The 26,649-nt window shown below is 43.9% G+C and overlaps 1 protein-coding gene across 3 annotated transcripts in view; it reads right to left on the bottom strand.

The window, feature by feature from the left end:
• HYDIN (HYDIN axonemal central pair apparatus protein) overlaps positions 1–26,649 on the bottom strand; it is a 423,676-nt gene that overhangs the window by 90,318 nt on the left and 306,709 nt on the right. For all 3 annotated transcript variants that reach the window (XM_016930119.4, XM_016930120.4, XM_009431186.5), the window contains exons 46-53: positions 22,334–22,960; positions 19,948–20,166; positions 10,397–10,605; positions 9,996–10,178; positions 9,119–9,238; positions 5,676–5,835; positions 5,396–5,568; positions 2,742–2,940 (exon numbers count right to left, since the gene is read on the bottom strand). In XM_016930119.4, the coding sequence (XP_016785608.3) occupies positions 2,742–2,940; positions 5,396–5,568; positions 5,676–5,835; positions 9,119–9,238; positions 9,996–10,178; positions 10,397–10,605; positions 19,948–20,166; positions 22,334–22,960 (1,890 nt within the window). The remainder of the gene's footprint in view (positions 1–2,741; positions 2,941–5,395; positions 5,569–5,675; positions 5,836–9,118; positions 9,239–9,995; positions 10,179–10,396; positions 10,606–19,947; positions 20,167–22,333; positions 22,961–26,649) is intronic.

Here is a 26,649-nt window from a genome sequence, read left to right as displayed (position 1 = left end):
TGCTGCCTGCCTCCTGTGCATCCCCACCACAGGAACCCCTGGACTCCCCATGATCCAGCAACTAAAGGACGAAGCTGGCACAGCTGTGGGACTCCAGGCCCTACACCAGCCAGGGGTCTGGGTACCTGGTGCAGAGCCCTGTGCCTGTGCAGAGGCTGGTGCTAAAAGCGTTGACCAGAACCTCTGGGCTTCTACACATTCATGGAGTGAATGAATCTATCAATATCTGTTTTCAGCCCTTTCAGTGAAGGGCTGTCATTGATAAGGGATAAGAGAGATTAGATCCACTGAGTGGCCCCAAAAGGTAGAAACATGATTCATGCATGTAATTGACAGGAAGAATTCTGAGCTCAACCCAAAGAAGAATTGACAGACCTGTTTAAAGGGAGAACAGGCTGCTTTAAGCGGTAGTGGTAAATTTTCTGTTCCAGGAAGCATTCAAAGAGAAGCTGGGATGATCCCTTGAATGTCAAAGAATCAGTTCAAGTATTTTTTTTTTTTTTGAGACAGAGTCTTGCTCTCTTGCCCAGGCTGGAGTGCAGTGGTGCGATCTTGGCTCATTGCAACCTCCGCCTCCAGGGTTCAAGTGATTCTCCTGCCTCAGCCTCCCGAGTAGCTGGGGTTACAGGGGGGCGCCACCACATCCGGCTAATTTTTGTAATTTGTAATTTTTGTAATTTTGTATTTTTGTATTTAGAGGCGCAATTTCACCATGTTGGCCAGGCTGGTCTTGAACTCCTGACCTCAAGTGATCTACCCACCTAGGCCTCCCAAAATGATGGGATTACAGGCGTTAGCCACCATGCCCGGCCTAGTTCAAGTACTAAAACTCAATGGCATTCATTCATTCATTAGATTCTGCTGAGTGCCTACTTCATCCAATCCCATGCTAGACACTGGGAATATGATGGTATGGGGGGTTGAACTGTGGTCCCCCAAAAAGTATGTCTACTTCTTAACTCCTGGAGCCTGTGAATATGACCTTATTTGGAAAAAAGGGTATTTGTGGATTTAATTAAGTCAAAGATCTAGAGATGAGATCGTCTTAGATTATCTGAGTGTGCCTTAAATCCAATGATAAATATTCTTATAAGAGACAGAAGAGAAGACACAGACAGAAGAGGTGTTGTGATGATGACAGAGGCAGAGACTGGAGTGATGCAGCCACAAGCTGAGAACACTCGCAGGAGACCCCAGAAGCTGAAGGGGAGAGAGAGGAAGGGTTCTTCCCTGGAGCCTTCAGAGAGAGCATGGCCCTGCCGGCACCTTGATTTTGGACATCTCGCCTCCAGAACGGTGAGAGAGGAATGTCTGTTTTTTAGTCACCCAGTATACGCTAATTTGTTGTAGTAGCCTTGGGGAACTAAGACAGATGTTAAGTCAGGTGAGATCCTGCCCGGATGCAGTTCATATAAGAAAGTAAAGAAAGAAGCAGGATAATGTTAGGAAGAGGTGGTGCTCTGAAGGATGGAAGACGGGGTGGGTTACTGCACATAAGAGGGATTCTCTCAAAGGGATGATTAGAGAAGCCCAGTTGAAACAGCAATGTTGGGGGACCCTAAAGCTGGAGCCTAAGGGCAGATTCCCAGCAGGGTTGCAACAAGGTCAGCGGCTTGAGCCAAGAAAGAGCCAAGACAGTGCGTGGGAGCCAATGATTGAGGGCGAGGGTGGAGCAAGTTGCGATGTGGAGGCAGGCATTGTCTCAGAGGCAGGTGAGGACCCCGGGCTTTATTCCTACTGCAGTGGGAAGCCAGGAGAGTGCGTTAGGTGGGGCATAACCTGTCTGAATGACATTGTAAAGATCCCTCTGGACACTGTGGCGAATGCCAACAGGGAAGCCAGTTAGGAAACCTCTGTAGAAGTCCAGGTGAGAGAAGCTGCAGGTGGCCTGGACAAGGTGGTGGCAACAGCGAGGAGAAAGAAGCGGATGGGAAAGATACATCGGGAGGCACCATGCCTGTAATCCCAGCACTTTGGGAGGCCGAGGCAGGAGGATCACTTGAGGTCAGGAGTTTGAGGCCAGCCTGGCCAACATGGTGAAACCCCGTCTCTACTAAAATTACAAAAAGTTAGCTGGGTGTAGTGGCGCGTGCCTGTAGTCCCAGCTACTCTGGAGGCTGAGGCAGGAGAATTGCTTGAACCCTGGAGGTGGAGGTTGCAGTAAGCCGAGATCACGCCACTGCACTCCAGCCAGGGTGACAGAGCGAGACTCCATCTCAAAAAAAAAAAAAAAAAAAAAGATACATTGGGAGGTAAAATTAGCAACCTTTGTTGGAGGCCTGCGTTGGAAGGGAGGCCATTAAGAAAAGGGGGAATTAAGGCTGATCCCCAGGCGTCTGTTGGGAGCAACAAGGTGGAGGGTGACATTTCCCCAGATAGGAATCCGACAGGTGACTGGGTTTAGGAGTATGAAATCAGGACTCTGATGCTTACCTAGGTATAGCAACACCATTTGTTCATTTGTTCATTCATTCATTCATTCATTCATTCATTTATTTGTTCCTTCCTTCCACATTGATTGCTCTGTTCCTGGCACTGGGGAATCAGCCATAAGCAATATTGCCTCTATGGAGCTTGCAGTTGTGTGCACAGCAAGAGATTGTGGACTGGGGATATCAAAAGGGGATCAGATAGGAGCATGTAACAGGGAGACCTCTGTGTGTGTGTGTGTGTGTGTGTGTGTGTGTGTGTGTGTGTGTACATGTTTTCATAACCAAGTCTGTGGATGTGTGAAGCCTCACCTCCAACCGAATAGCCTTCTTGATGTTGACAGGCTTGGTGGGCTGAAAGTACAGGTGCAGGCCGTACTCAGCCTCAGGGGGGATGGTCCCCTGCATCAGGGATACAGTGAAATCATCACCCAAGTGCTCCAGGCTGGTGATCCGCCAGGCCACAGGCAGGAGCGTAACATTGCGGAGAAGAACTACCCTGGATTCCTGTCTGCAGAGACAAAAGGAAAGTTGCAATTTCATTTCAAATTTTGTAGTTTCATATGTTTTTTTTTTAACTTTTGTTTTAGGTTCAGGGGTTCATGTGCAGGTTTGTTGTATAGGTAAACTCATGTCATGGGGGTTTGCTGTACAGATTATTCCATCACCCAGGTCCTAAGCCTAGTACCCAATAGTTATTTTTTCTCCTCTTCTCCCTCCTCCCACCCTCCACCCACAAGCATCCTCAAGTGTCTGTTGCTCCCCTTTTGTGCCCACTGGTTCTCATCACTTAGCTCCCACTTCTAAGTGAGAACATGGGGTATTTGGTTTTCCGTTCCTGCATTAGTTTGCTAAGGATAATGGCCATAATCCTTAGCATATAGTTTTTTTTTCTTTCTTTCTTTTTTTTTTTTTTTTGGAGATGGAGTCTTGCTCTGTCATCCAGTCTGGAGTGCAGTGGTGTGATCTCGGCTCACTGCAACCTCTGCCTCCCAGGCTCAAGCAATTCTCCTGCCTCAGCCTCCTGAGTAGCTGGGATTATAGGCACCCGCCACCATGCCTGGCTAATTTTTGTATTTTTAGTACAGACGGGGTTTCACTGTGTTAGCCAGGCTGGTCTTGAACTCCTGACCTCGTGATCTGCCCGTCTCGGCCTCCCAAAGTGCTGGGATTATAGGCGTGAGCCACTGCACCCGGCCAAGCATATGATTTTTAAAAATTGCAGTTTCTCTTTCATGTGTGGGTGCTGAACAACATTTCTTAACCCTTTTTTGAATTGTTTTATTTAGGTCTACCATATTTTTACTTTGTGTTTCATAGAAAAAAAATTCACATATAAGCAGACCCACCCAGTTCAAACCTGCATTGTTCAAAGGTCAACCGTATTTTCCTTTAGCACATTAAAAATGCCATTCTATTGTCTTCCAGCTTCCTTTGTTACTGATGAAGCGTCAGTCATATTGTATTTCATTTTATCCTGGCTGCTTTCAAGATTTTCTCTTAATTTCTGCTTTTAAGTAGTTGGACTAAACTTTGACTTAATGTGTTGACTTAATGTGTTATTTCTTGGTTATTAATCTATTATATAACATAGGTGGAGTTGATATTATTAACCCCAGATGACCTATAAAAAACCTGAAACATCCAGGCACAGTGGCTCAGCCTGTAATCCCAGCACTTCAGGAGGTTGGGATGGGTGAATTACCGGAGCTCAGGAGTTGAGACCAGCCTGGGCAACATGGCAAAACCCTGTCTCTCTAAAAAAAAAATACAAAAAGTTAGCTGGGTGTGGTGGCACATGCCCACCCATAATCCCAGCTACTCAGGAGGCTGAGGCAGGAGAATCGCTTGAATCTGGGAGGCAGAGGTTGCAGCAAGCCGAGATCGCACCACTGTACTCCAGCCTGGGCGACAGAGTGAGACTCTGTCTCGAAACAAAAAAAATCCCTGAAGCTTAGAGAGGTTAATTGATGGCCCCGAAGTCACAGATTTAGTGGTAAGACTTGGGCTATAACTATATTTATCCAGCTTAAGGTTTGCTAAGCTTCTTGGAACTATAAGTTTTTGCTTTTTCACCAAATTTGGGAAAGTTCCATCTACTCTTTAAATATATATATATATATATATATATATATATATATATATATATATATATATTTTTTTTTTTTTTTTTTTTTGGTCCCACTCTCTCTCTTTTCCTTCTGGGACTCCAATCACAAATATGTTAGTTAGACTGCTTGATGTTGTCCCACTATTTACTGGGGTTCTGCTCATTTTTACCAATATTTTTCTCTCTATGCTTTTTTTTTTTTTTTCGAGACAAGGTTTCACTCTATCACCCAGGCTAGAGTGTAGTGGCATGATCATGACTCACTGGAGGTAAGAAAAAGCACTTTTGGTTACTTCAGTTATTACTTAGTTCTTTAATTAGTATTTATCAGGAAATGGGGCTGGTGGTGGTGATTAAAGAATGCAGGACACGTATCATAACAATATTCTCTCCCAGAAGCCCCAGAAATAAACATTTTTCTATTTAGAATAATAATACCAATTCCAGTAATAATTCCAATTAATGAATATGTAAGTTCTAGTTTCGGTCTAATGTTCTGCTTCTACTCTAACTTCTAGAGCAAAGATTCTTAACCTCTTGGGCAATAGACTGCTTTGAGAATCTGAAGAAAGCTGGCCCTTCTGCAGAAACACAGACATACGCATATTTTGGTAGTTGATCTTAGGGGGGTCCTTGGCCCTGCTGAAGTTCATCCACTGAACCCAAGTTAACAATCTGTTAATTAAATAGGTTTACTAACCATCCTGGTTTGCATAGGACCAAGGAGTTTCCCAGGGTGCAGAACTTTCAGTGCTAAAACCAGGAGAGTCTGGAGTAAATCAGGATGAGTTGGTTACCCTAGAACTAAACGCTCTTTAAATTCCCTTCCAGTCCTGACATGATCTAGAACTCTGACCTGTGCAGCAAGAGCCGATCAAAATGTAATTGCCTGGGTTCCAGCTCTAGTTCCGGGCGGACCCCCTGGCAGCTTAATTGGAAGATGGCTGGCTCTGGGTTGTCATTGATGCAGCAGACAATGCTGTCTTCAAAGACACCAACTGAAGTAGGGTAGGCCCATACGTTTAATATCTGATGGAAGGAAAAGTCAAAAGAAAGTACATTTACACCAAGGATGCCAAGGCCTCAGATTTCCCAAGAAAGCCTTGCCCTGGTGACTTGTGTCCACATGACCGTACCTGCTTCTCATTGGGTTTCAGGACCATGGTGTTGGGTTCCAGGAAGTACGTGTTTGCTTTGACATCATTCTGAAAATAGAAGGATGCCTCCACCACCATTAAGGAAGTGTTCAGGATTGTCAGCGTCTCCATGTTGCCTGGGAATAAGGATGACTTGTACCTGGGGATGAACAAGAATGGGGTTAAGGGTATGAAGACTGAATGAGAATGCAGGTGGAAAAGAAGGCTGTGATGAGAAAGGTAATTCAGAGGGACAGTGTGGCTGCATGGAGGCAGTGGCATGGTGGCTAAGAACATGAGATCTGTAGTTGTGCAGACTTGCCTTTGAGAATAAATGCTACACTGTGACTTGACTCCCTCAAGCCTTGGTCTCCTTATCTCTAAAATGAGGTGATAATACCACTTAGGACTGCTGAGTAGGAAGTGAGATCACACATCTAAAGCTCTCAGGACAGCTGTGGATAGCAAATGCCCAGTGAATGTTAGCTATGATTATTGCAAAGAATTCTGAGAAATATGTAGATCTATCCTTACACCTGCTTATATCCCTGAGAGAGATTATCACTTGAGTAACTTTTTTTTTTTTTTTTTTTTTTGTGAGGGAGTTTCGTTCTTGTTGCCCAAGTTGGAGTGCAGTGGCGCAATCTCAGCTCACTGCAACCTCCACCTCTTGGGTTCAAGCAATTCTCCTGCTTCAGCCTCCCAAGTAGCTGGGATTACAGGAGCATGCCACCACACCTGGCTAATTTTTTGTATTTTTAGTAGAAACGGGGTTTCACCATGTTAGCCAGGCTGGTCTCGAACTGCTGACCTCAGATGATCCGCCTGCCTGGGCCTCCCAAAGTGCTGGGATTACAGGCATGAGCCACCGTGCCCGGCCTCACTTGAGTAATTTTTTATTTCACATCTGTTTTAGAGATGACCTCATTCACCTCCTTCTCCCAAACCCTCAGAGAATGTTACTGTTCTGACATGAATTCATTTGGCCTTGTTCACTGTTAGGAGGCAGTTTCTGTTCCTTAGTACCTTAAGGAGAGATCTGCAGAGTTGAGCACTGTGGGCACTGAGGGAGACTCAGTTAATAGTAACTGAGCGAAGCAAACCAGAAGGCCCAAGGGAAAAAGAGGCACATCATCAGAGGTCACGGCACAGGCTAGGAAAGCAGAAACACTCTGAAAAAGGTTTTAGATAGGCCATGATGGAGGATGAAAGGAGAGAGAATGACAGAGACCAAATGAGAGTCAGAGAAACAGAGAACACTCCGTATGAATATCTGCCAAAGGGGTGCCGCCTTCTCACTTAACCGCTAATCACTTCCATCCGGCACTGTGCTAAAGGCTCCAGGTGCGTTACCCAGTTCAGTCCTCACGAATTTGTTGCTTTCCCATTTTGCAGATGAGGACACTGAGGCTCAGCACGGTTTAAAATAATAAGTGAACAGGCTTGGCACAGTGGCTCACGCCTGTAATCCAGCACTTTGAGAGGCTGAGGTGGGCAGATTGCTTGAGCTCGGAGTTCGAGACCAGCCTGGGCAACATGGTGAAACCCCATCTCTACAAAAATTAGCCAGGTGCGCTTGCACACACCTGTAGTCCCAGCTACTGGGGAGGCAGAGGTGGGAGGACTGCTTGAGCCTGGGAGCTCAAGGCTGCAGTGAGCTGAGATTGCACCACTGCATTCCAGCCTGGGTGACGGAGTAAGACCCTATCTTAAAAAAAAAAAAAAAAAAGACAAGACAAGAAAAGAATGAGTGAATAATACCCAGTTGTACTGGAACTTATTTTGGATTACCATAGTCACTGTCCTTCCCACATCAGTGTCATCTGGCCCAACATCCTGGTTAATTCCAATGCTGCCCCAAACATGTGCCTCTTTGAACAACCATCATTTCCCTGACTCCCACTCCCAGACTGTTCTGTACCTCATGTCCATCAACCTGACCATACTTTTCCCTCCTAAGCCCTCCTGTCGGGCTTTGAAGATCTCCATCATCAGCAAATTCCCTTCACCTTCAATTTTTAATCCAGCATCTCAGGGAATAAAGTGGAGGTAATAAGGGAATGGAGGACAAAGATGGCCCATAAGCTGCACCGAGAAAGCCCAGAAATTAATACCCTCTACTTAGCACAAGAAACATTGTATTGAATGAAGACATGGTGGAGACCTTGGTTCCAGTTTTGGTTTCACTCCCTGCCTATATGATAAGAAATTTGTATATAACTGAAAAAAACTAGTATCGCTAAGAATGGCTGATCATCAGTCTCATCTGTGGGTCCCCAATTCTGCCTAAAAATCTCCGTCTGTTTCTCTAACATGCTCCCTCTCCTACTTTCCACAAAAACTGTTTTTCATACCCCCTCTATTTCCTCAAGATTTTAAACTTTCGCCACTCCCCTCACTTGCAAGGGATGACCACACATCATTTGTCAAGGAGAAAAAGACATGATTGCGTAGGAGTCTCCTCACCCTTCCAATCAAATTGTAAACCTACCTTCTGCAATGCCATCTTGCCTTTCTCCCCGTTGGCATGCAGTGACAGTCCCTCTTCCTGGCACAAGCCAGCCTCCCCACATCCCACTGTGTTGTCTCAAGGAGCTATGCCATTGACGGCCCTTCCCGTCTCCTGAAATTCCAACCTCTTCCTTCCATTTCCTCTCGGCATGCAAGCCTCATAAGAATAACAGCGCACGAACAGCCTGCCCTGTGCTCCAGGCTTTCCTCCCATCTCCCTTCAGAGCCAAGCTTCTCCAAAGAGTTATCTTCTTCACATCTGACTTCTCACTTCACTTTGCTTGGGCACAGAACTCTTGCTAAGGCCCCTAGTGACCTCCATGTTGTTGAACCCTGTGGACATCTATGCCCTCATCCTTCTGCCCTCTCCTCAGTATTCAATGTAGCAACCATGTCCTCTCTTCATGGCTCCATAACACTGGTCTTTTTGGTTTCCCCAATAGCGCTAGCTCTCTTTCTCATCTCCTGGCTCCTCCTTTTGTGCATATTGGAGTTATTCAGGGCTTCTTTTCTTCTTACCTGTACAGTCCTCTCTCAGGCAATCTCATCTACGTCTGTGGCTTTTGTTGCCTTGAAGAGTGATCTCTCCTTTGAGAACCAAAGCTGTATAACCTATTCTCTGCTTCATGTAACTACAGAAATATCTTCCCAGCCTCTTAAACTGAACATAAGCTAAAGCAAACTCTTGATCCTACCCTGATCAAGCCTGAAACCTCTCCTAGGCTTTCTCATATGGGAACATGGCACCCTCATTCCTCTGGGTGTCCAGCAGGGAGTTGGGACACAAGAACCCAGTTCTCCTGATTTGTGGTTGGGGCTAAGAGAGGCAGCATTAGTAAAAGCTACATCTATGTACACAGGAATCCTACTTGCACTGTTCATGAGCCCAACCCAGCAGTCTGAAATCTGCTTTAAAATAATGGAACACTTACTTATCTCTTGATTTTCCACAAAGTAGTGGCCCAAAGTAGTACGTCTCCGTGCTCATAACATACTTCTTAAAGATGACCTCATTTGTCTTCATGTCCATCTTCCGCTGAGGAAATACCACTCTGAACACAGGAGAGGAAAAGGTGAGAGGCTGCCTGAACAGAAGTTTGATGCTGCCACGTGATGTTTACATAAACCCAATATTCCCTGCTCAACACGGGATCCGGGCATCTGCAGACAGAGTGACTCTTCTTTGTCCCAGCTCCTTCCCACCACCAGAGAAGACAGTATGAAATGAACTTGAAAAAAAAAGACTCCCAGTGGTGTCTTCTATAATGAGGAGCGGTGACAGAGCTGAGTCAGATATTCTGTCCCAGTGCACCCAGCTGAAAACATTCCTGAGAATCCCTATGGAAAATTGGTTCTGGGAGATATGAATTAGCTTCTGAGTCCCTTGGTCTAATATGGCCAGTTGCTCAGCCAGGTGCTTTTCTGTAGTGTAGGAGCTCTACAGTGGTGTTCAGTAGCTTGGAAAAATTTCACCCATGCAGAGTCACACATGGTTTCTATACTACAGGATAGAACTGCTTTAAATTTGCTTAATAGTTAAATAAGCAAACTAATTTGCCAAAGGAAGACTTTTTTCCTCCCCCTTTGCACCTATGATCATTCTCTTTATTGCAGTCTGGGAATCCTGGTAGTATCATGTCCTCCCTGTGGCTCTTGGTCAATATTCAAGACATGGAAGCTGATACGACAAGAGGGGCTGGGGTGCTGCCCCAGCTCCACGTTATGGTAAGAGCCACCTTGTTCAAAATGCCATGGAGGAAAATGAAAACACATCTGTCAACCTTTTCTTTTAAAATGAAACACACTTACTTTGGGTCTTGGCAAATGTATGGGTAAGTGCAGATGCCTCGGCAGTAGAGCTGGTACTGGCAGCAAGTTCCTAGGATCTCAAAGTTAAAGGTTTGGTCAAAGTTCCCAAACTCATCAGAAGAGAAGTGCACCTGCAACGTTACCTCGCCATTGGCTGGCACGATCCACCGGAAGTGATTCAGTCTGCAAATGACCACACAGGTTTGTAAAGTGAGAGTGCTCCCCTCTGGCCAACAGCAGACAGGAGAGCTGCCTGGAAGTCCTGTCCTGTTGGGGTAGGCATGGTGGCCCCTGGAGCCCCACAGGCAGGACAGCTCTGTTCCCCTCCAGTGCTGTGACAGTCACACCCTCAATGTGGGCTTTGGCCCAGATTCCCCTCCCTGGGTTGCTGGAAGGCCCACCTGGTGAATTTCTCCTGGGAGTGCTGCCCATTGAAGTTGTCCAGGTCTGTATCTGACAGCTGGGAAATGGTTCCAGCAGGTTCCCCAGAAAGGACCTTCCTGTTTAAGGCCATGTGACGCTTGTCTTTCTGAGTCTCGAAGACTTGGTCTATCTTTTCTTTCATTTTCTGTTTGCCCCCCTTAGATGAGCTGGTCTGCTCCTCTTGAGCCTTAATTAAAAACGAGCATGAGGTCTTAAATATTCACTTTTTGTACACACAAACAGAAGACAGAGATGGCCACATGTCTGTCATCTGGGGAGATGGTGCTGCAGGGTCAGGAAGGCTAGAGCAGGGCAGGGTCTAGTCTTGGGTAGTGACAAGACCAGTGCATTCCTTGGCACCCTAGTCCCTCAGAAGGAGGATGAAACCCTAGAGAAAGCTGGAAGCTGGAGGGTGTGCGTGGAACTCAAGTCTTAGCTCCTGGCAGAACCCACAATGGACAGCGGGGCTTGTAGCCTTCTTGGTACCACTAAGCCAGTTATCCCCATCTGCTTGATGTCTACTTCCTAATACTTTGTTGGCATATACCCCTCACCACCAGCTCTCTCTCCTTCTCTTTATTCTTAGAATTATACATGAAAAGAAAATCTTACTGTTTTGGGAGAGGTAGAGATAAACATGTGTTTAATCTGCTGTGTTTAATAAGAAGTTCCCATTTTTCTAGTGGTATTTTCATGTTTCCTGATCAAAAAAAATTTTTTGCCTTTAATTTATTTATCATTTCCACCATCTTTTAAAAAAGAAAATTTTAAGAGTTGAAGGCCTGGTACAGTAATAACTAGTTTTAACAGTTGCCACTTTTTCTCCTGAGCCATTTGAAGATACCTTGCAGACATGATGACTCCTTGCCTCTAAATACACCTCCTCAAGAAAGGACTTTCTCCTGCAATCCTGCACAATACTGTCATCACACCTAAGAAAATGAACAATAATTCCACACTATCGTTCTGGCACACAGTCTATATTAAAATTTTCCTATTTGTCTCAGGCATGTCTTTTTTTTTTTTTTTTTTGAGATAGAGTCTCGCTTTGTCGCCCAGGCTGGAGTGCAGTGGTGCCATCTCAGCTCACTGCAAGCTCCGCCTCCTGGGTTCACGCCATTTTCCTGCCTCAGCCTCCGAAGTAGCTGGGACTACAGGCGCCCGCCACCACGCCCGACTAATTTTGTGTATTTTTAGTAGAGACGGGGTTTCACCATGTTAGCCAGGATGGTCTCGATCTCCTGACCTCGCGATCCACCTGCCTCAGCCTCCCAAAGTGCTGGGATTACAGGCGTGAGCCACCGCGCCTGGCCTCAGGCATGTCTTTATTCATAGACATTTTTTCCCAAATAAGTATTAATCAAAGTTCCTATATTGTGTTTTGTTATGTTTCTTTTTAAATTTTTTATTATTTTTCTATTTTTTATAGGTTATTGGGGTACAGGTGGTATTTGGTTACATGAGTAAGTTTTCTGGTGGCGATTTGTGAGATTTTGGTGCACCCATCACCCAAGCAGTATACACTGCACCCTATTTGTAGTCTTTTATCTCTTGCCCTCTCCCACCCTTCCCCCCAAGTCCCCAAAGTCCATTGTATCATTCTTATGCCTTTGTGTCCCCATAGCTTGGCTACCACATATCAGTGAGAACATACGATGTTTCCCATTCCTGAGTTACTTCACTTAGAATAATAGTCTCCGATATCATTCAGGTAGCTGTGAATGCCGTTAATTCATTCCTTCTTATGGCTGAGCAGTATTTCTTTGTGTATATATATACCACAGTTTCTTTATCCACTTGTTGACTGATGGGCATTTGGGATGGTTCCACCATTTTGCAATTGTGAATTCTGCTGCTATAAACATGTGTGTGCAAGTATCTTTTTCGTATAATGACTTCTTTTCCTCTGGGTAGATATGCAGTATCTAGATCCAGATCTGCTGGATCAAATTGCAGTTCTACTTTTAGTTCTTTAAGGAATGTCCACATTGTTTTCCATAGTGGTTGTACTAGTTTACATTCCTATCAGCAGTGTAGAAGGGTGTTTCTTGATGCACCGCATCCATGCCAACAGTTACTGTTTTTATTTATTTATTTATTTTTTATTTTTTGATTATGGTCATTCTTGCGGGAGTAAGGTGGTATCACATTGTGGTTTTGATTTGCATTTCCCTGATCATTAGTGATGTTGAGCATTTTTTCATATGCTTGTTGGCCATTTGTATATCTTCTTTTGTGAATTGTCTATTCATGTCTTTAGCCCACTTTTTGATGGGATTATTTGTTTTTTTCTTGCTGATTTGTTTCAGTTCATTGTAGATTCTGGATATTAGTCCTTTGTCAGATGTACAGATTGTGAAGATTTTCTCCCACTCTGTAGGTTGTCTGTTTACTCTGTTGACTACTACCTTTGCCATGCAAAAGTTCTTTAGTTTAATTAAGTTCCAGCTAATTATCTTTGTTTTTATTGCATTTGCTTTTGGGTTCTTGGTGATGAAATCCTTGCCTACGCCAATGTCTAGAAGGGTTTTTCCAATGTTATCTTCTAGAATTTTTATAGTTTCAGGTCTTAGATTTAAGTCCTTAATCCATCTTGAGTTGATTTTTGTATAAGGTGAGAGATGAGGATCCAGTTTCATTCTCCTACATGTGGCTAGCCAATTATCCCAGCACTATTTGTTGAAAAGGATGTCCTTTCCCCACTTTATGTTTTTGTTTGCTTTGTCGAAGACCAGTTGGCTGTAAGTATTTGGGTTTCTTTCTGGGTTCTCTATTCTGTTCCATTGGTCTATATGCCTATTTTTATATCAGTAACATGCTGTTTTGGTGACTATGGCCTTATAGTATAGTTTGAAATCAGGTAGTGTGATGCCTCCAGATTTGTTCTTTTTGCTTAGTCTTGCTTTGGCTATGTGGGCTCTTTTTTGGTTCCATATGAATTTTATAATTTTTTCCTAATTCTGTGAAGAATGATGGTGGTATTTTGATGGAAATTGCGTTGAATTTGTAGATTGCTTTTGGCAGTATGGTCATTTTCACAATATTGATTCTACCCATCCATGAGCATGAGATGTTTCCATTTGTTTGTGTCATCTATGATTTCTTTCAGCAGTGTTTTGTAGTTTTCCTTGCAGAGGTCTTTCACCTCCTTGGTTAGGTATATTCCTAAGTATTTTATTTGTTTTTTTGCAGCTATTGTAAAAGAGGTTGAGTTATTGATTTGATTCTCTGCTTGGTCATTGTTGGTGTATAGAAGAGCTACTGATTTGTGTACATTAATTTTGTATCCAGAAACTGCTGAATTCTTTTGTCAGTTCTAGGATCTTTCTAGGGAGTCTTCAGGGTTTTCAAAGTAAATGACCACGTCATCAGCAAACAGTGAGAGTTTGACTTCCTCTTTGCCGATTTGGATACCCTTTATTTCTCTCTCTTGTCTGATTGTTATGGCGAGGATTTCCAGTACAATGTTGAAGAGGAGTGATGAGAGTGGGCATCCTTGTCTTGTTCCAGTCCTTGGAGGGAACACTTTCAACTTTTCCTCATTCAGTATTATGTTGGCTTTGGGTTTGTCACAGATGGCTTTTTTTTACATTGAGGTGTGTTCCTTGTGTGCTGATTTTGCTGAGAGTTTTAATCATAAAGGGATGTTGGATTTTGTCAAAGGCTTTTTCTGCATCTATTGAAATGATCATGTGATTTTTGTTTTTAATTCTGTTAATGTGGTATATCACATTTATTGACTTGCATATGTTAAACCATCCCTGAATCCCTGGTATGAAACCCACTTGATCATTGTGGATTAACTTTTTGATATGCTGTTGGATTTGATTAGCTAAATGTTAAGGATTTTGGTTAGCTAAATGTTAAGGATTTTAGCATCTATGTTCATCAGGCATATCGGCCTGCAGTTTTCTTTTTTTGGTTGTGTCCCTTCCTGGTTTTGGAATTAGGGTGATGCTGGCTTCGTAGAATGAATTAGGGAGGGTTCCCTCTTTCTCTATCTTGTGGAATAGGGTCAATAGGATGGGTATCCATTCTTCTTTGAATGTCTGGTAGAATTCTGCTGTGAATCCATGTGGTCCTGGACTTTTTTTTGGTGGTAATTTTTAAATTACCATTTCAATCTCACTGCTTGTTACTGGTCAGTTCAGGGTATCTAGTTCTTCCTGATTTAAGCTAGGAGGTTGTATTTTTCCAGGAGTTTATCCATCTCTTCCAGGTTTCCTAGTTTGTGAGTGTAAAGGTGTTCATAGTAGCCTTGAATGATCTTTTGTATTTCTGTGGTGTCAGTTGTAATATCTCCTGTTTGTTTCTTATTGAGGTTATTTGGATTTTTCTCTCTTCTTTTCTTGGTTAGTCTTGCTAATGGTCTATCAATTTTATTTATCTTTTCAAAGAACCAGCTTTTTGTTTCATTTATCTTTCGTATTGCTTTTTTTTTTGTTTCAATTTCATTTAGTTCTGCTCTGATCTTGGTTATTTCCTTTCTTCTGCTGGGTTTGGGTTTGATTTGTTCTTGTTTCTCTAGTTCCTTGAGGTGTGACCTTAGATTGGCAGTTAGTGCTCTTTCAGTCTTTTTGATGCGGGCATTTAGGGCTATGAACTTTCTGCTTAGCATCACCTTTGCTGTATCCCAGAGATTTTGATAGGTTGTGTCATTCAGTTCTATGAAGTTTTAAATTTCCATCTTGATTTTGTTTTTGACCCAGTGATCATTCGGGAGCAGGTTATTTAATTTTCATGTATTTGCATGGCTTTGAAGGTTCCTTCTGGAGTTGATTTCAGTTTTATTCCACTGTGGTCTGAGAGAGTGCTTGATATAATTTCAATTTTCTTAAATTTATTGAGGCTCATTTTGCGGCCTATCATATGGTCTATGTTGGAGAAAGTTCCATGAACTGTTGAGTAGCATGTGTATTCTGTGGCTGTTGGATGGAATGTTCTGTATGTATCTGTTAAGTCCATTTGTTCCAAGGTATAGTTTAAATTCATGTTTCTTTGTTGACTTTCTGTCTTGATGGCCTGTCTTGTGCTGTCAGTGGAGTACTGAAGTCCCCCACTATTATTGTGTTGCTGTCTATCTCATTTCTTAGGTCTATTAGTAATTGTTTTATAAATTTGGGAGCTCCAGTGTTAGGTGCATCTGTGTTTAGGACTGTGGTATTTTCTGGTTGGACAGGGCTTTTACCATTATATAATGTCCCTCTTTGTCTTTTTAAACTGCTGTTGCTTTAAAGCTCATTTTGTCTGATATAAGAATAGCTGTCCCTGCTCTCTTTTGGTGTCCATTTGCATGAAAGCCTTTTTCCACCCTTTTACTTTATGTGAGTCCTTATATGTTAGGTGAGTCTCTTGAAGGCAGCAGATAGTTGGTTGGTGAATTCTTATCCATTCTGCAGTTCTGTATCTTTTAAGTAAAGCATTTAGGCATTTACATTCAATATTAGTATTGAGATGTGAGGTACCATTCCATTAATTGTGCTATTTGTTGCCTGTGTACCTTGGTTTTTTGCTTTTTTGTTTTTTTTTTAATTGTATTTTTGTTTTATAGGTCCTGTGAGGTTTATGCTTTAAAGAAGTTCTGTTTTGATGTGTTTCCAGGATTTGTTTCAAGATTTAGAGCTCCTTTTAGCAGTTCTTATAATACTGGCATGGTAGTGGCAAATTCTCTCAGCATTTGTTTGTCTGAAAAAGACTGTATCTTTCCTTCACATACGATGCTTAGTTTTGCTGGATACAAAATTCTTGGCTGATACTTCTTTTGTTTGAGGAGTCTGAAGATAGGGCCCCAATCCCTTCTATCTTGTAGGGTTTCTGCTGAGAAATCTGCTGTTAATCTGATAGGTTTTCCTTTGTTGATTATGTTGTTTTTGTCTCACAGCTCTTAAGATTCTTTCCTTCGTCTTAACTTTAAATAAGCTGATGACAATGTGCCTAAGTGATGATCTTTCTGTGATGAATTTTCCAGGTGTTCTTTGTGCTTCTTGTATTTGGATGTCTAGGTCTCTAGCAAGGCTGGGGAAGTTTTCCTCGATTATTCCCCCAGATATGTTTTCCAAACTTTTAGATTTCTCTTCTTCCTCAGGAACACTGATTATTCTTAGGTTTGGTCATTTAACATAATCCCAGACTTCTTGGAGGCTTTGTTCATATTTTCTTATTCTTTTTTCTTTGTCTTTGTTGGATTGGGTTAATTAGAAGACCTTGTCTTTGAGCTCTGAATTTCTTTCTTCTACTTGTTCAATTCTATTGTTGAGACTTTCCAGAGCATTTTGCATTTCTCTAAGTGTGTTCAATATTTCCTCCAGTTTTGATTGTTTTTTATTTACGCTGTGTATTTCATTGAATATTTCTCCCTTCACTTCTTCTATCATTTTTTGGATTTCCTGGAACTGGGCTTCACCTTTCTCTGGTTACTCTCTGATTGGCTTAATAACTAACCTCCTGAATTCTTTTTCAGGTAAATCAGGGATTTCTTCTTGGTTTGAATCCATTGCTAGTGAGCTACTGTGATTTTGGGGGGCTACTAAAGGGCCTTGTTTTGTCATATTATCAGAGTTGGTTTTCTGGTTCCTTCTTATTTGGGTAGGCTCTGTCAGAGGGAAAGTCTATGGCTGAAGGCTGTTGTTCAGATTCTTTTGTCCCACAGGGTGTTCCCTTGATGTAGTATGCTCCCCCTTTTCCTATGGATGTGGCTTCCTGAGAGCCGAGCTGTGCTGATGGTTATCTCTCTTCTGGGTCTAGCCACCCAGCAAGTCTACCAGGCTCTGGGCTTGTGCGGGGGTTGTCTGCACAGAGTCCTGTGATGTGAAACATCTATGGGTCTCTCAGTCATGGACACCAGCACCTCTTCTGGTGGAGGTGGCAGGGGGGTGAAATGAACTCTGTGAGGATTCTTAGCTTTGGTGGTTTAATGCTCTATTTCTGTGCTGGTTGGCTTCCTGATGGGAGGTGGCACTTTCCAGAGACCATCAGCTGTGGTAATATGGAGAGGAAGGAACCAGTGGTGGGTAGTGCCCTAGAACTCCCAAGAATATATGCCCTTTGTGTTCAGGTACCAGGGTGGGTAGGGAAGGACCATCAGTTGGGGACAGGGCTAGGCATGTCTGAGCTCAGACTCTCTTTGGGCTGGTCTTGCTGTGGCTGCTGTGGAGGATGGGGGTGAGGTTCCTAGGTCAATGGAGTTATGTACCTAGGAGGATTATGCCTCCCTCTGCTGAGTCGTGCAGGTTGTCAGGGAAGTGGGCAAAAGCCAGCAGTTACAGGCCTCACCCAGCTCCCATGCAATCCAAAGGGCTGGTCTTACTCCCACCATGCCCCCACCAACAGCATTGAGTCTGTTTCCAGGCAGTGGGCAAGCAGGGCTGAGAACTTGCCCCAGGCTACCCACCTCCCAGCTGTGAAAGCAAGTATGGCTTTAGTTCTTCCCCTGCCTGTGGAGTCTGCATGCTGGATTTGTGCCCTTCCCAGAGTCCTGGCCAGGAGGCTTCTCGTCCAGTTCAAATTGTTACAAAGTTCAGCTGGAGACTTCCTTCTCCCTGTGGCATTTTCCCTGGGCCTCTGGCTGTCCTCCTGAAAGATCCCTGTGATGCCAGACAGGAATGGCCTGCTTGGGGACCTAGGGAGCTCCCAGAGCCTTTCCTGCTGCTTCCTCTACCCCTGTATTTTGCTCAACTCTCTAAATTGACTCAGCTCCAGGTAAGGTTGGAATCTTCTCCTTTAAACTAGACCTTCAGTTTCCCCAGTTGGGGTGTGTATCCAGGGGCGGAGGATCTTCCTTTCCCACTTCTGCAGTTTGGGCACTCACAGTATTTGGGGTGTCTCCTGGGTCCTGCAGGAGCAGTCTGCTGCTTGCTTCAGAGGGTCTGTGGTTCCCTTCAGGTTTCTTGATTTATTCCTGCAGTTGTTCTGGAGCTAAAATTCACAATGCGAGACTTGCTGCTCTGTCCACCCGAGTTGGAGTTGCATCTAGTCCTGCCTCCTGTCTGCCATGATCTGTTATGTTTCTTTAGTATCTTTCAATCTAGACCCTCCTGCCCCCTCTCCCAATCACACTGCCTTTTTAGAGAGACCAGATTTGTGTTCTTACAAAATACCCCATAGTCTGAATTCTTCTGAGCATTCTTACGTGCCATTTCTTTTTCTTTTCTTTTTCTCTTTCTTTTTCCTTCCTTCCTTCCTTGCTTCCTTCCTTTGTTTTTCTTTCTTTCTTTCCCCTCTCTCTCTTCTATTCCTTCCGTCTTTCTTTTCTTTTTCTTTTGAGACAGGATCTCACTCTATTGCCCAGGCTGGAGTGCAGTGGTGCCATCTCAACTCACTATAACTCTGACTCCAGGGCTCAAGCGATCCTCCCACCTCAGCCTCCTGAGTAGCTGGGACTACAGGTGCATGCCACCATGCCCGGCTAATTTTTGTATTTTTTGTAGAGATGGGGTTTCACCATATTCCCAGGGTGGTCTCAAACATCTGGGCTCAAGCAATCTGCCCACCTCAACCTCCCAAAGTGTGGGGATTACAGGCGTGAGCCACAGTGCCCAGCCGGCTGATTTTCAAAATAAGGGGTTGATGGCAAGTTTTTCTTCTTTATCTTTTCAATTTGAAATTTCACCAGGGACTGTCTGCTTGGGTGAGGCATGCCCACTGACGTTACTGATCTCAGATGTTGATTTCCTTCTTACTTGTAAACTGAGGTTTGGGGTAGTCTCTATCCCCAATTTACATGTAAGCAGGACTTATAGGTGAAGTTACGAGCTCTCTTTGCTGATGTGCATGGTTTATAGAAGGCTGTGTGCAGAGATTCAAATTGTGGGCCACCCTTCTCCTCTGGGAATAAAAAAACCTTCTATAATTTTAAATATACACACTTGCTGCATATTATTGGTTAAATTTATTTTTCTTGTGATTTATTCTATTAATTGCATATATTTTCTTCTATTTCTGCACAATTTTATTTTGATTATTTATATTTTAACCCAGCTGGAATGTATTTTACTGTATTGTGTCACAAACAGTGACTTTACCCCAAACATCCAATCTTCCCATCCTAATTTCTTTAATAATTTATCCTTTCTGCAGTGGCGCATGTCTCCTTAACTTGTGTGTGTTGATTCTTATATTCTTACACACTATGCGAATCACCTTAGCTTCAAAACACATTTTTATGTTTTAAAAAAGATTAGATAGCTTTTTAAGAGTGCTAGTTTTGCTTATTTTCTTATTGTGGATGTGCTGCAGAGTAACTTGACAAGTTCCCTAAACCCTCCAATGGGGACTGCAAAGGTTGTTAGGTGAGAATCAATCATTATCCGTTTCCTCTTAGGAGGTAGGACAAGTCAGAGCCAGGGAAGGTGCAGTTCAGGGATGCTCACATGAGGTTTTCAGGTAGGATCCCCAACGAGTCAAGGGAAAATAACCCAGTGAGCAGAACACCTCATGCCAGGCTCCATTTTTGGTCTGGTGGAGGGTAACCTTCTCTCCCTGCCCCCTGAAGTCCTGCCAAGGTTAGGAGAATAAACTGCTCCTGTGTTACCTTTGTAGTGTTTGTGGTGGCCAAAAAGTCTGATTCTATTTCCATTTCTTTTTTTTCATCCAGAGATATATCTTCGGATGGTGGGATCACAAATACAAAATGCTCCAGGTCGTCTGTCATGGTCAAAGGTGGCCGCTTCACCGGGTAGGAGACGATTGAGAATAAGGCAGGAGGCGGGATGGGTGGTCCGGAGGAACCCAGACCCAAGATGTCTAGGATCTAAAGGAAAGGCCCATTGTGAATTTCCTGTGCAAAACCCTATGCCTCTCTTACCATAGCCTTTGTTACACTTTATGGCAATTGTTTAATTGTCTGCCTTTGCAACTGGGCTGTAAACTCCATTAGGATGGTTAGCAGGTGGATATGGCACACAGCCTAGCACATAGCAGGCAATCAATAAATCTCTGTTTAATATGAAGAGGCCAGCTCTTAACATTCTAATATCTAGAGTACAGAGTTTTTCCATTTATTTTCAGATTCCATGTTAATTTTTCTTTTTGCATTAAATGTTCCTTCCTTCCAAGGTGAAAGAAAGTTGGGATAGAAGCAAGTCAAATGCAGCAAAGAAAATAATAAAGCAAAGGTTCTGGGACTGGGGATGAGAATGGGAATGAAGAGAGAAGTGAAAAATAACCTGAGAGAGAAAACATTTATTCCTCCAGCATTTTCCCATCCTGCTCTCATATATAATGAATGAGCAATTTCCAGAGCAAATGGTTTGAAAATTTAACAGCTACTTCCTGCCTCAGAATAAGCATGTTGCCTCTAGACTAATAGCCATTATCACAACAGTAAAGGTTACAGCCCACCTGAGGGCCCAGCCTGTGGACCACTGGGCCTGTGAGGCCCAGCAAGTAACTAAATATCTTCATGTAATCCTGTGCTTCTCATCCTGTGTGTCAAGGAGCTAAAGGCATTTCCTGACAAATACGCAGCTGAGTTAACTCCCAGGATTTAGAATGTCTATGAGGAAAGGCAAGAATGATTTGTAGCAATTGTTGAATTACCAGAGCCAGGGAGTTCTTCAAGCAGCAGTCTAACCTATGATTTGGAAGGTGGAGAGTATAAAACAAGGCAAGAAGATGTTCTTGTTATAGTCCTTTTTTTAAAAAAAAACATTTCCAGGGAAAAAATCACAATTCCTTAGCTAAGGCTGGCCTGAGGTGAAACTGGGAAGGGCGTAGAGCTGATGTTGTGTGTCCCCCAGCAGTCCCTCCCGCCTGTGGTGCCACCCGGGACCACTGTGGCAAGGCTTCTACTGTGGGCCGCGGCACGTGGAAGTCACATGGATTGCAGGGATGACTCTGATCCTCCCGTCATCCCTGACCTGCCACATATCCCTCCCAGGCTCTAGTCTCTACTTTTAAAAGTTGACTCATGCCTGTAATCCCAGCACTTTGGGAGGCTGAGGCTGATCATTTAAGGTCAGGAGTTTAAGACCAGCCTGACCAACATGGTGAAACCCTGTCTCTACTAAAGATACAAAAAAATTAGCTAGTCGTGCTGGTGCATGCCTATAGTCCCAGCTACTTAGGAGGCTGAGGCAGGAGAATCGCTTGAACACCAGAGGCAGAGGTTGCAGTGAGCTGATATTGTGCCACTGCACTCCAGCCTGGGCAACAGAGTGAGACTCCATCTCAAAAAAAAAAAAAAGAAAAAGAAAAAAAGAAAAAAAGTTGCATCTAGTTTGTCATGAACGAAACCAGAGGGCAGCAAACTGTGGTGCCCTGGCTGAATCTGGCCTGCTACTTTTTCTAAATAAACTTGAATTGGAACACGGCCATGCCCATTCATTTACATGTTGCTGGTGGTCACTTTTACCCTCTGAAGGCCAAGTGGAGTAGTTTTGATAGAAGTGGTATCACCCGCAGCCTAAAATGCTTACTTTCTGGTCCTTTACAGAAAAAACCTGTCCCTGGAGAAAAGGCTATAATAAGCCTCTCCTCCAAACTGCTAGCAAAGGTGGCTTTTGGATACACAATACTTTTGTTTATAGGAAAGAAGAGCTGTCTTATAGGATAATTTCTGTCACTGTGGGAGGTCTGTGGGAAGATTTTGGAGTGGATGGGTCTCCTGCTTCACCCCAAAGCCTCACCTGCCTTGCCATTCTGTAGCACCCATATTATCAATATTAAAAACCAACCATTACAGGTGGCTTCCCATAAGGTTGGATGGACTAATCTAGATGTGTGACATTTCCTATGAATTTTTTCTTGCCAAGTAGAAAAGGTCCTTTAGTCATTATTGTCTTAATTCCAAGGGAGCATCAGAGATGCATGCAATTGAGGGGATATGGGTTTCAGGTAGGGAGAAGCACCCCTGATGATCTTAGCACAGCGCCTGCTGCCTGACTTGAGACTTCCCCACCCTGGAGGAGAGTCCATACCTGCTCTCCTTTGGGAAGCTTGTCGCTCTCTAGGGCCTGCTTCCAGCTCATGCCTTCAAAGTCTGGTGTCTGGATGTTAAGGAAGGGTACGCCCAGGTCCTTCTCCTTCTTCCCTTCGTGGTCCTCCTCCCCTTCCCCCTCCCAGTCGCTCCGCTCCTCCAGGGCTCGCAGCTTCTCCAGGCGCTCCCGCTCCGCCTTCTCCCTCTCCAGGCGCTCCTTCTCCGTGCGCTCCTTCTCCAGGCGCTCTCTCTCCCGGTCCTTGCGGCCCCTGCGCCCACCCGAGGGGACCTGGCGCTGGTCGTCGGGCTCATGGGGCGCTTCCTCCATCCCTGCAGGAGGCAGCTGGACTCCTTGCTTCCGGTCCCAGTACATGAGGATGTTCTGGACATCCTTCAGTGTCAATTCATAGGCCTTAAACTTCTGGGCCAGTTGCTTGTCGGGGTCCTTTGAGATGTCCCCTTCACTGTCCTCTTGGTCCTGGACAAGAGGAAGCCCATGCATGCTGACATCGCCCATGTTCCTTTTCTTCTTATTTAGCTCTTCCTTCTCAGACATTGTTTGTTCCCTAGCAGATATTTTCCTTTCGATTGTCTCCATCTTGACATCCACTTTGGTGAGCGGAGGAACCTAGAAGGCATGACACAGAAAAGATGCGTCAAACAGTTTTTTACGGGGTAGTAAATTGCCTAAGGAGGAGCAAAAGGACATTTTGTCTCATGAGAAGGTCTCCGAGGATCTGGGCACCTCCTCTGCACGCTAAGATTGTGCCTGGGAATCATCTTGGGGGTTTTAATCTAAATATCTATTCCATGGTCCTTCTCTGTTTGAGATCTGGCTGGGTCCTGGCATTGTGCATTTTGGAAAAGGTGCAGAGTGACTTTGATGTGTACTCCTGGTTGAGAGCTGCTGTTCTGCAGGATCAAGGGGAAAAGACTAGCAGATGCAAGCCATATGCACCTGCCTCAGGTGCCCTGGGATAGGCCACAGCGTGTAGTGGTCCAATCCCAGCTGCACTGCTTGGTAGCTGTGACCCTGGGAGAGGACTCAGCCTCTCTCTGCCTCATCTGTAAAACGGAGATAGCAACATTAATACCTACTCCAGAGGACTCCTGAAGATTAAATGTGTGAATGCAGGTAAAAAGCTTACAACAGTGCCTTTTCAGTTATTAAAACCACACACGTATTGTATACAATGGATATTGTTGGGAACAAATGGGGGTTTAGAATTTGGCTGCACCTCAGGCTTTTAAAATATGTATTTATTTAATGCTCTGAGCATAGAGAAACCAACTTTATTCTTTTTCTTACTGCACTTTTAAACTTGTTTTGTGGACTCTGATTTTCTCCTCCCCTGGATGAAATCCTCGGGTAGGCTCCATCGTTTTTTGGGTCATTCTTTGATGATATTATGCAAAGTCCATTCCAGTCTAGTGACTGCTATCTGCAGTGCAGCCAGTGTCTCCCTTTCCAGGTCTAGCTCTCCTCCTCTGTAAGTTCAGGCCAGCATCAGGCTTGGAGACATGAACGACCAGGGGCTGGCTTTTCCCCTCATCTTGCTGCCCTTCCTCCTTCTTTGCTTCTCCATCTCCAACACAGCCTGGGGAGGCAGCAACACTGCAGGCTGGCACGGTGCCTCATGTGGGGGAGGCAGGGACTTGGCTCCTATTCCTTCACGCTCTGCCAAGACACCTGGGTTTGCACGGAAGATGGGGCCCAGTGAGGGAAGGACTTGTACTTGCAAGACTGTGGGAGCCCAGCGTAGAGCGGCTGGAGGCTAACAGTAAACTATGAAGAATATGGACAATTTTAACAACATGATTAATGGACTTGGGCAAATAGATGCAGAAAGAAAATACACACACTATTCAAACACATGTGGAACATTTACAGAAACCAGTCACCGATGAGGCCAAACAGCAAGGCTCCACAGATGCAAAAGATCAATATGACATAGAGCATGTACTCTGCGGATAGTTATCAAAATCAGGACTAAAAAGAGAAGGCAAAATGAAGCTGTTCATTTGGAAATTAGAAAATATACTTGGAAATAATTCATGGATTAAAGAAGCAGCCATAAAGGAGAGTAGAAAATATTTAGAATTGAACAATGAAAACACTGAATATCAACAAATGAGGACTATATCTAAAACAATGTTTGGAAGTTTATATGTCTTTAAATGCTTTTATAACCTATTTTTTTTTTTTTTTTTTTTTTTAGACAAGCTGGAGTGTAGTGGTATGATCACAGCTTACTGTGGCCTCAATTTTCTGGGCTCGGTAATTCTCCCACCTCAGCCTCCCAAGTAGCTTGGGACTACAGGCATGCACCACCATGCCTGGCTAATTTTTAATTTTTTTGTAGAGACACGGTTTTGCCATGTTGCCCAGGCTGGTCTTGAACCCCTGAGTTCAAGTGATCTGCCTGTCTCAGCCTCCCAAAGTGTTGGGATTACAGGCATAAGCCACTATGCCTGGCCCCTTTTATAACTTTTCATAAATTGCAAAAGAAAAACGATTGAAAATTAATAAGATAAGCATCACTTCAAGAAGTTAGAAAAAGAACGGAATAATAACACAAATAAAGTAGAAAGAAGGGGCCAGGCATGGTGGCTTACACCTGTAATCCCAGCGCTTTGGGAGGCCGAGGTGGGCAGATCACCTGAGGTCAGGAGTTCTAGACCAGCCTGGCCAACATGACGAAAGCCCATTTCTACTAAAAACACAAAAATTAGCCAGGCATGGTGGTGGGCACCTGTAATCTCAGCTACTTGGGAGGGTGAGGCAGGAGAATTGCTTGAACCCGGGAGGTGGAGGTTGCAGTAAGCTGAGATTGCACCATTGCACTCCAGCCTCGGCAACAAGAGTGAAACTCCATCACCAAAAAAAAAAAAAAAGAAAGAAGGATATTATTAAAAAATAAGAACAGGCCAGGCATGGTGGCTCAAGCCTGTAATCCCAGCACTTTGGGAGGCCGAGGTGGGCGGATCACGAGGTCAGGAGATCTAGACCGTCCTGGCTAACACGGTGAAACCCCGTCTCTACTAAAAAATACAAAAAAAAAAAAAAAAATTAGCTGGGTGTGGTGGCAGGTGCCTGTAGTCCCAGCTACTCGGGAGGCTGAAGCAGGAGAATGGCATGAACCCAGGAGGGAGAGCTTACAGTGAGCCGAGATCATGCCACTGCACTCCAGCCTGGGCGACAGAGCAAGACACTGTCTCAAAAAAAAAAAAAAAAAAAAAAAAGAACAGAAACTAATGAAACAGAAAACATAAAATGAAGATAATCCACAAAGGCAAAAGTTGTTTCTTTGGAAAGATAATAAAAATGACAAACTTCTAGTAAGGTTGATTGAGAAAAAACAAAGAGAAAGGTACAAATAAACAACATGTGAAATGTCCGAGAGGACATAATAGAAATAATACAAGAATAACAGAAATAATGGAAGAGGTTAAAAAGATAGTAAGACAAAACCATTAATTTCCTCATGCCAATAAATGTGAAAATCTGATAAAAAATTAATACTTTTTCAGAAATCATGAATGACCAAATTAACTCGGAAAGCAAAAGGTAAAAGCTGAATAAACATTTAAGCCCCAAACAAACTGATTCAATAATGTAATATGTAACCCACTGTGTGGTCCTACCAAAGAAGAAAAAGAAATACAATCATGTCAATGGATGCAGAAAAATCACTTGATAAAATTCCACACCCACAAGTAGAAAATCTTTACAAAACGTTTTGAAAACCTATGTGTCTGAAAGCACTGGAGAGCCACAAAGGCAGTCATGAGCTGCAGGCTAAGATCTGGGAGAGGAGACAAATATAGAGAAGTGGGCCCAGCATTTGGGGCTGCTCTTCCCTCAAGGGTATTTGTAGCTGACAGTGTGGTTGAGAAGCTGAGCAAAACTTCTGACAGACTCATGGGGCTGGGGTTCAAAAATTAAGACTCCAGGCCTGCCAAGGAAAAGAGGTCCTGGTAAATCCCCTGGCCTTTGGGTTAGGTCTCCGAAAGGCTCCATATTAGGAATAAGGGTCAACCTGTCCTTTGCAGGGACATGGATGGAGCTGGAAGGCTATTATCCTCAGCAAACTAATGCAGGAACAGAAAACCAAATATTACGTGTTCTCCCTTATAAGTGGGAGCTGAATGATGAGGACACATGGACACATGGGTCAGGGGACAATACACACTGTGGTCTGTCAGGGGTTGGGGGGCAGGACGAGGGAGAGCATCAGGAAGAATAGTTAATAAACGCTGGGCTTAACATCTAGGTGATGGGATGATCTGCGCAGCAAACCATGGCGGCACACGTTT

This window comes from Pan troglodytes, chromosome 18 (assembly GCF_028858775.2).
Source record: "Pan troglodytes isolate AG18354 chromosome 18, NHGRI_mPanTro3-v2.0_pri, whole genome shotgun sequence".
Taxonomy (NCBI): domain Eukaryota; kingdom Metazoa; phylum Chordata; class Mammalia; order Primates; family Hominidae; genus Pan; species Pan troglodytes.
Note: the sequence above shows the minus strand (reverse complement) of the source record. Positions and strands in the feature narration are given on the sequence as shown.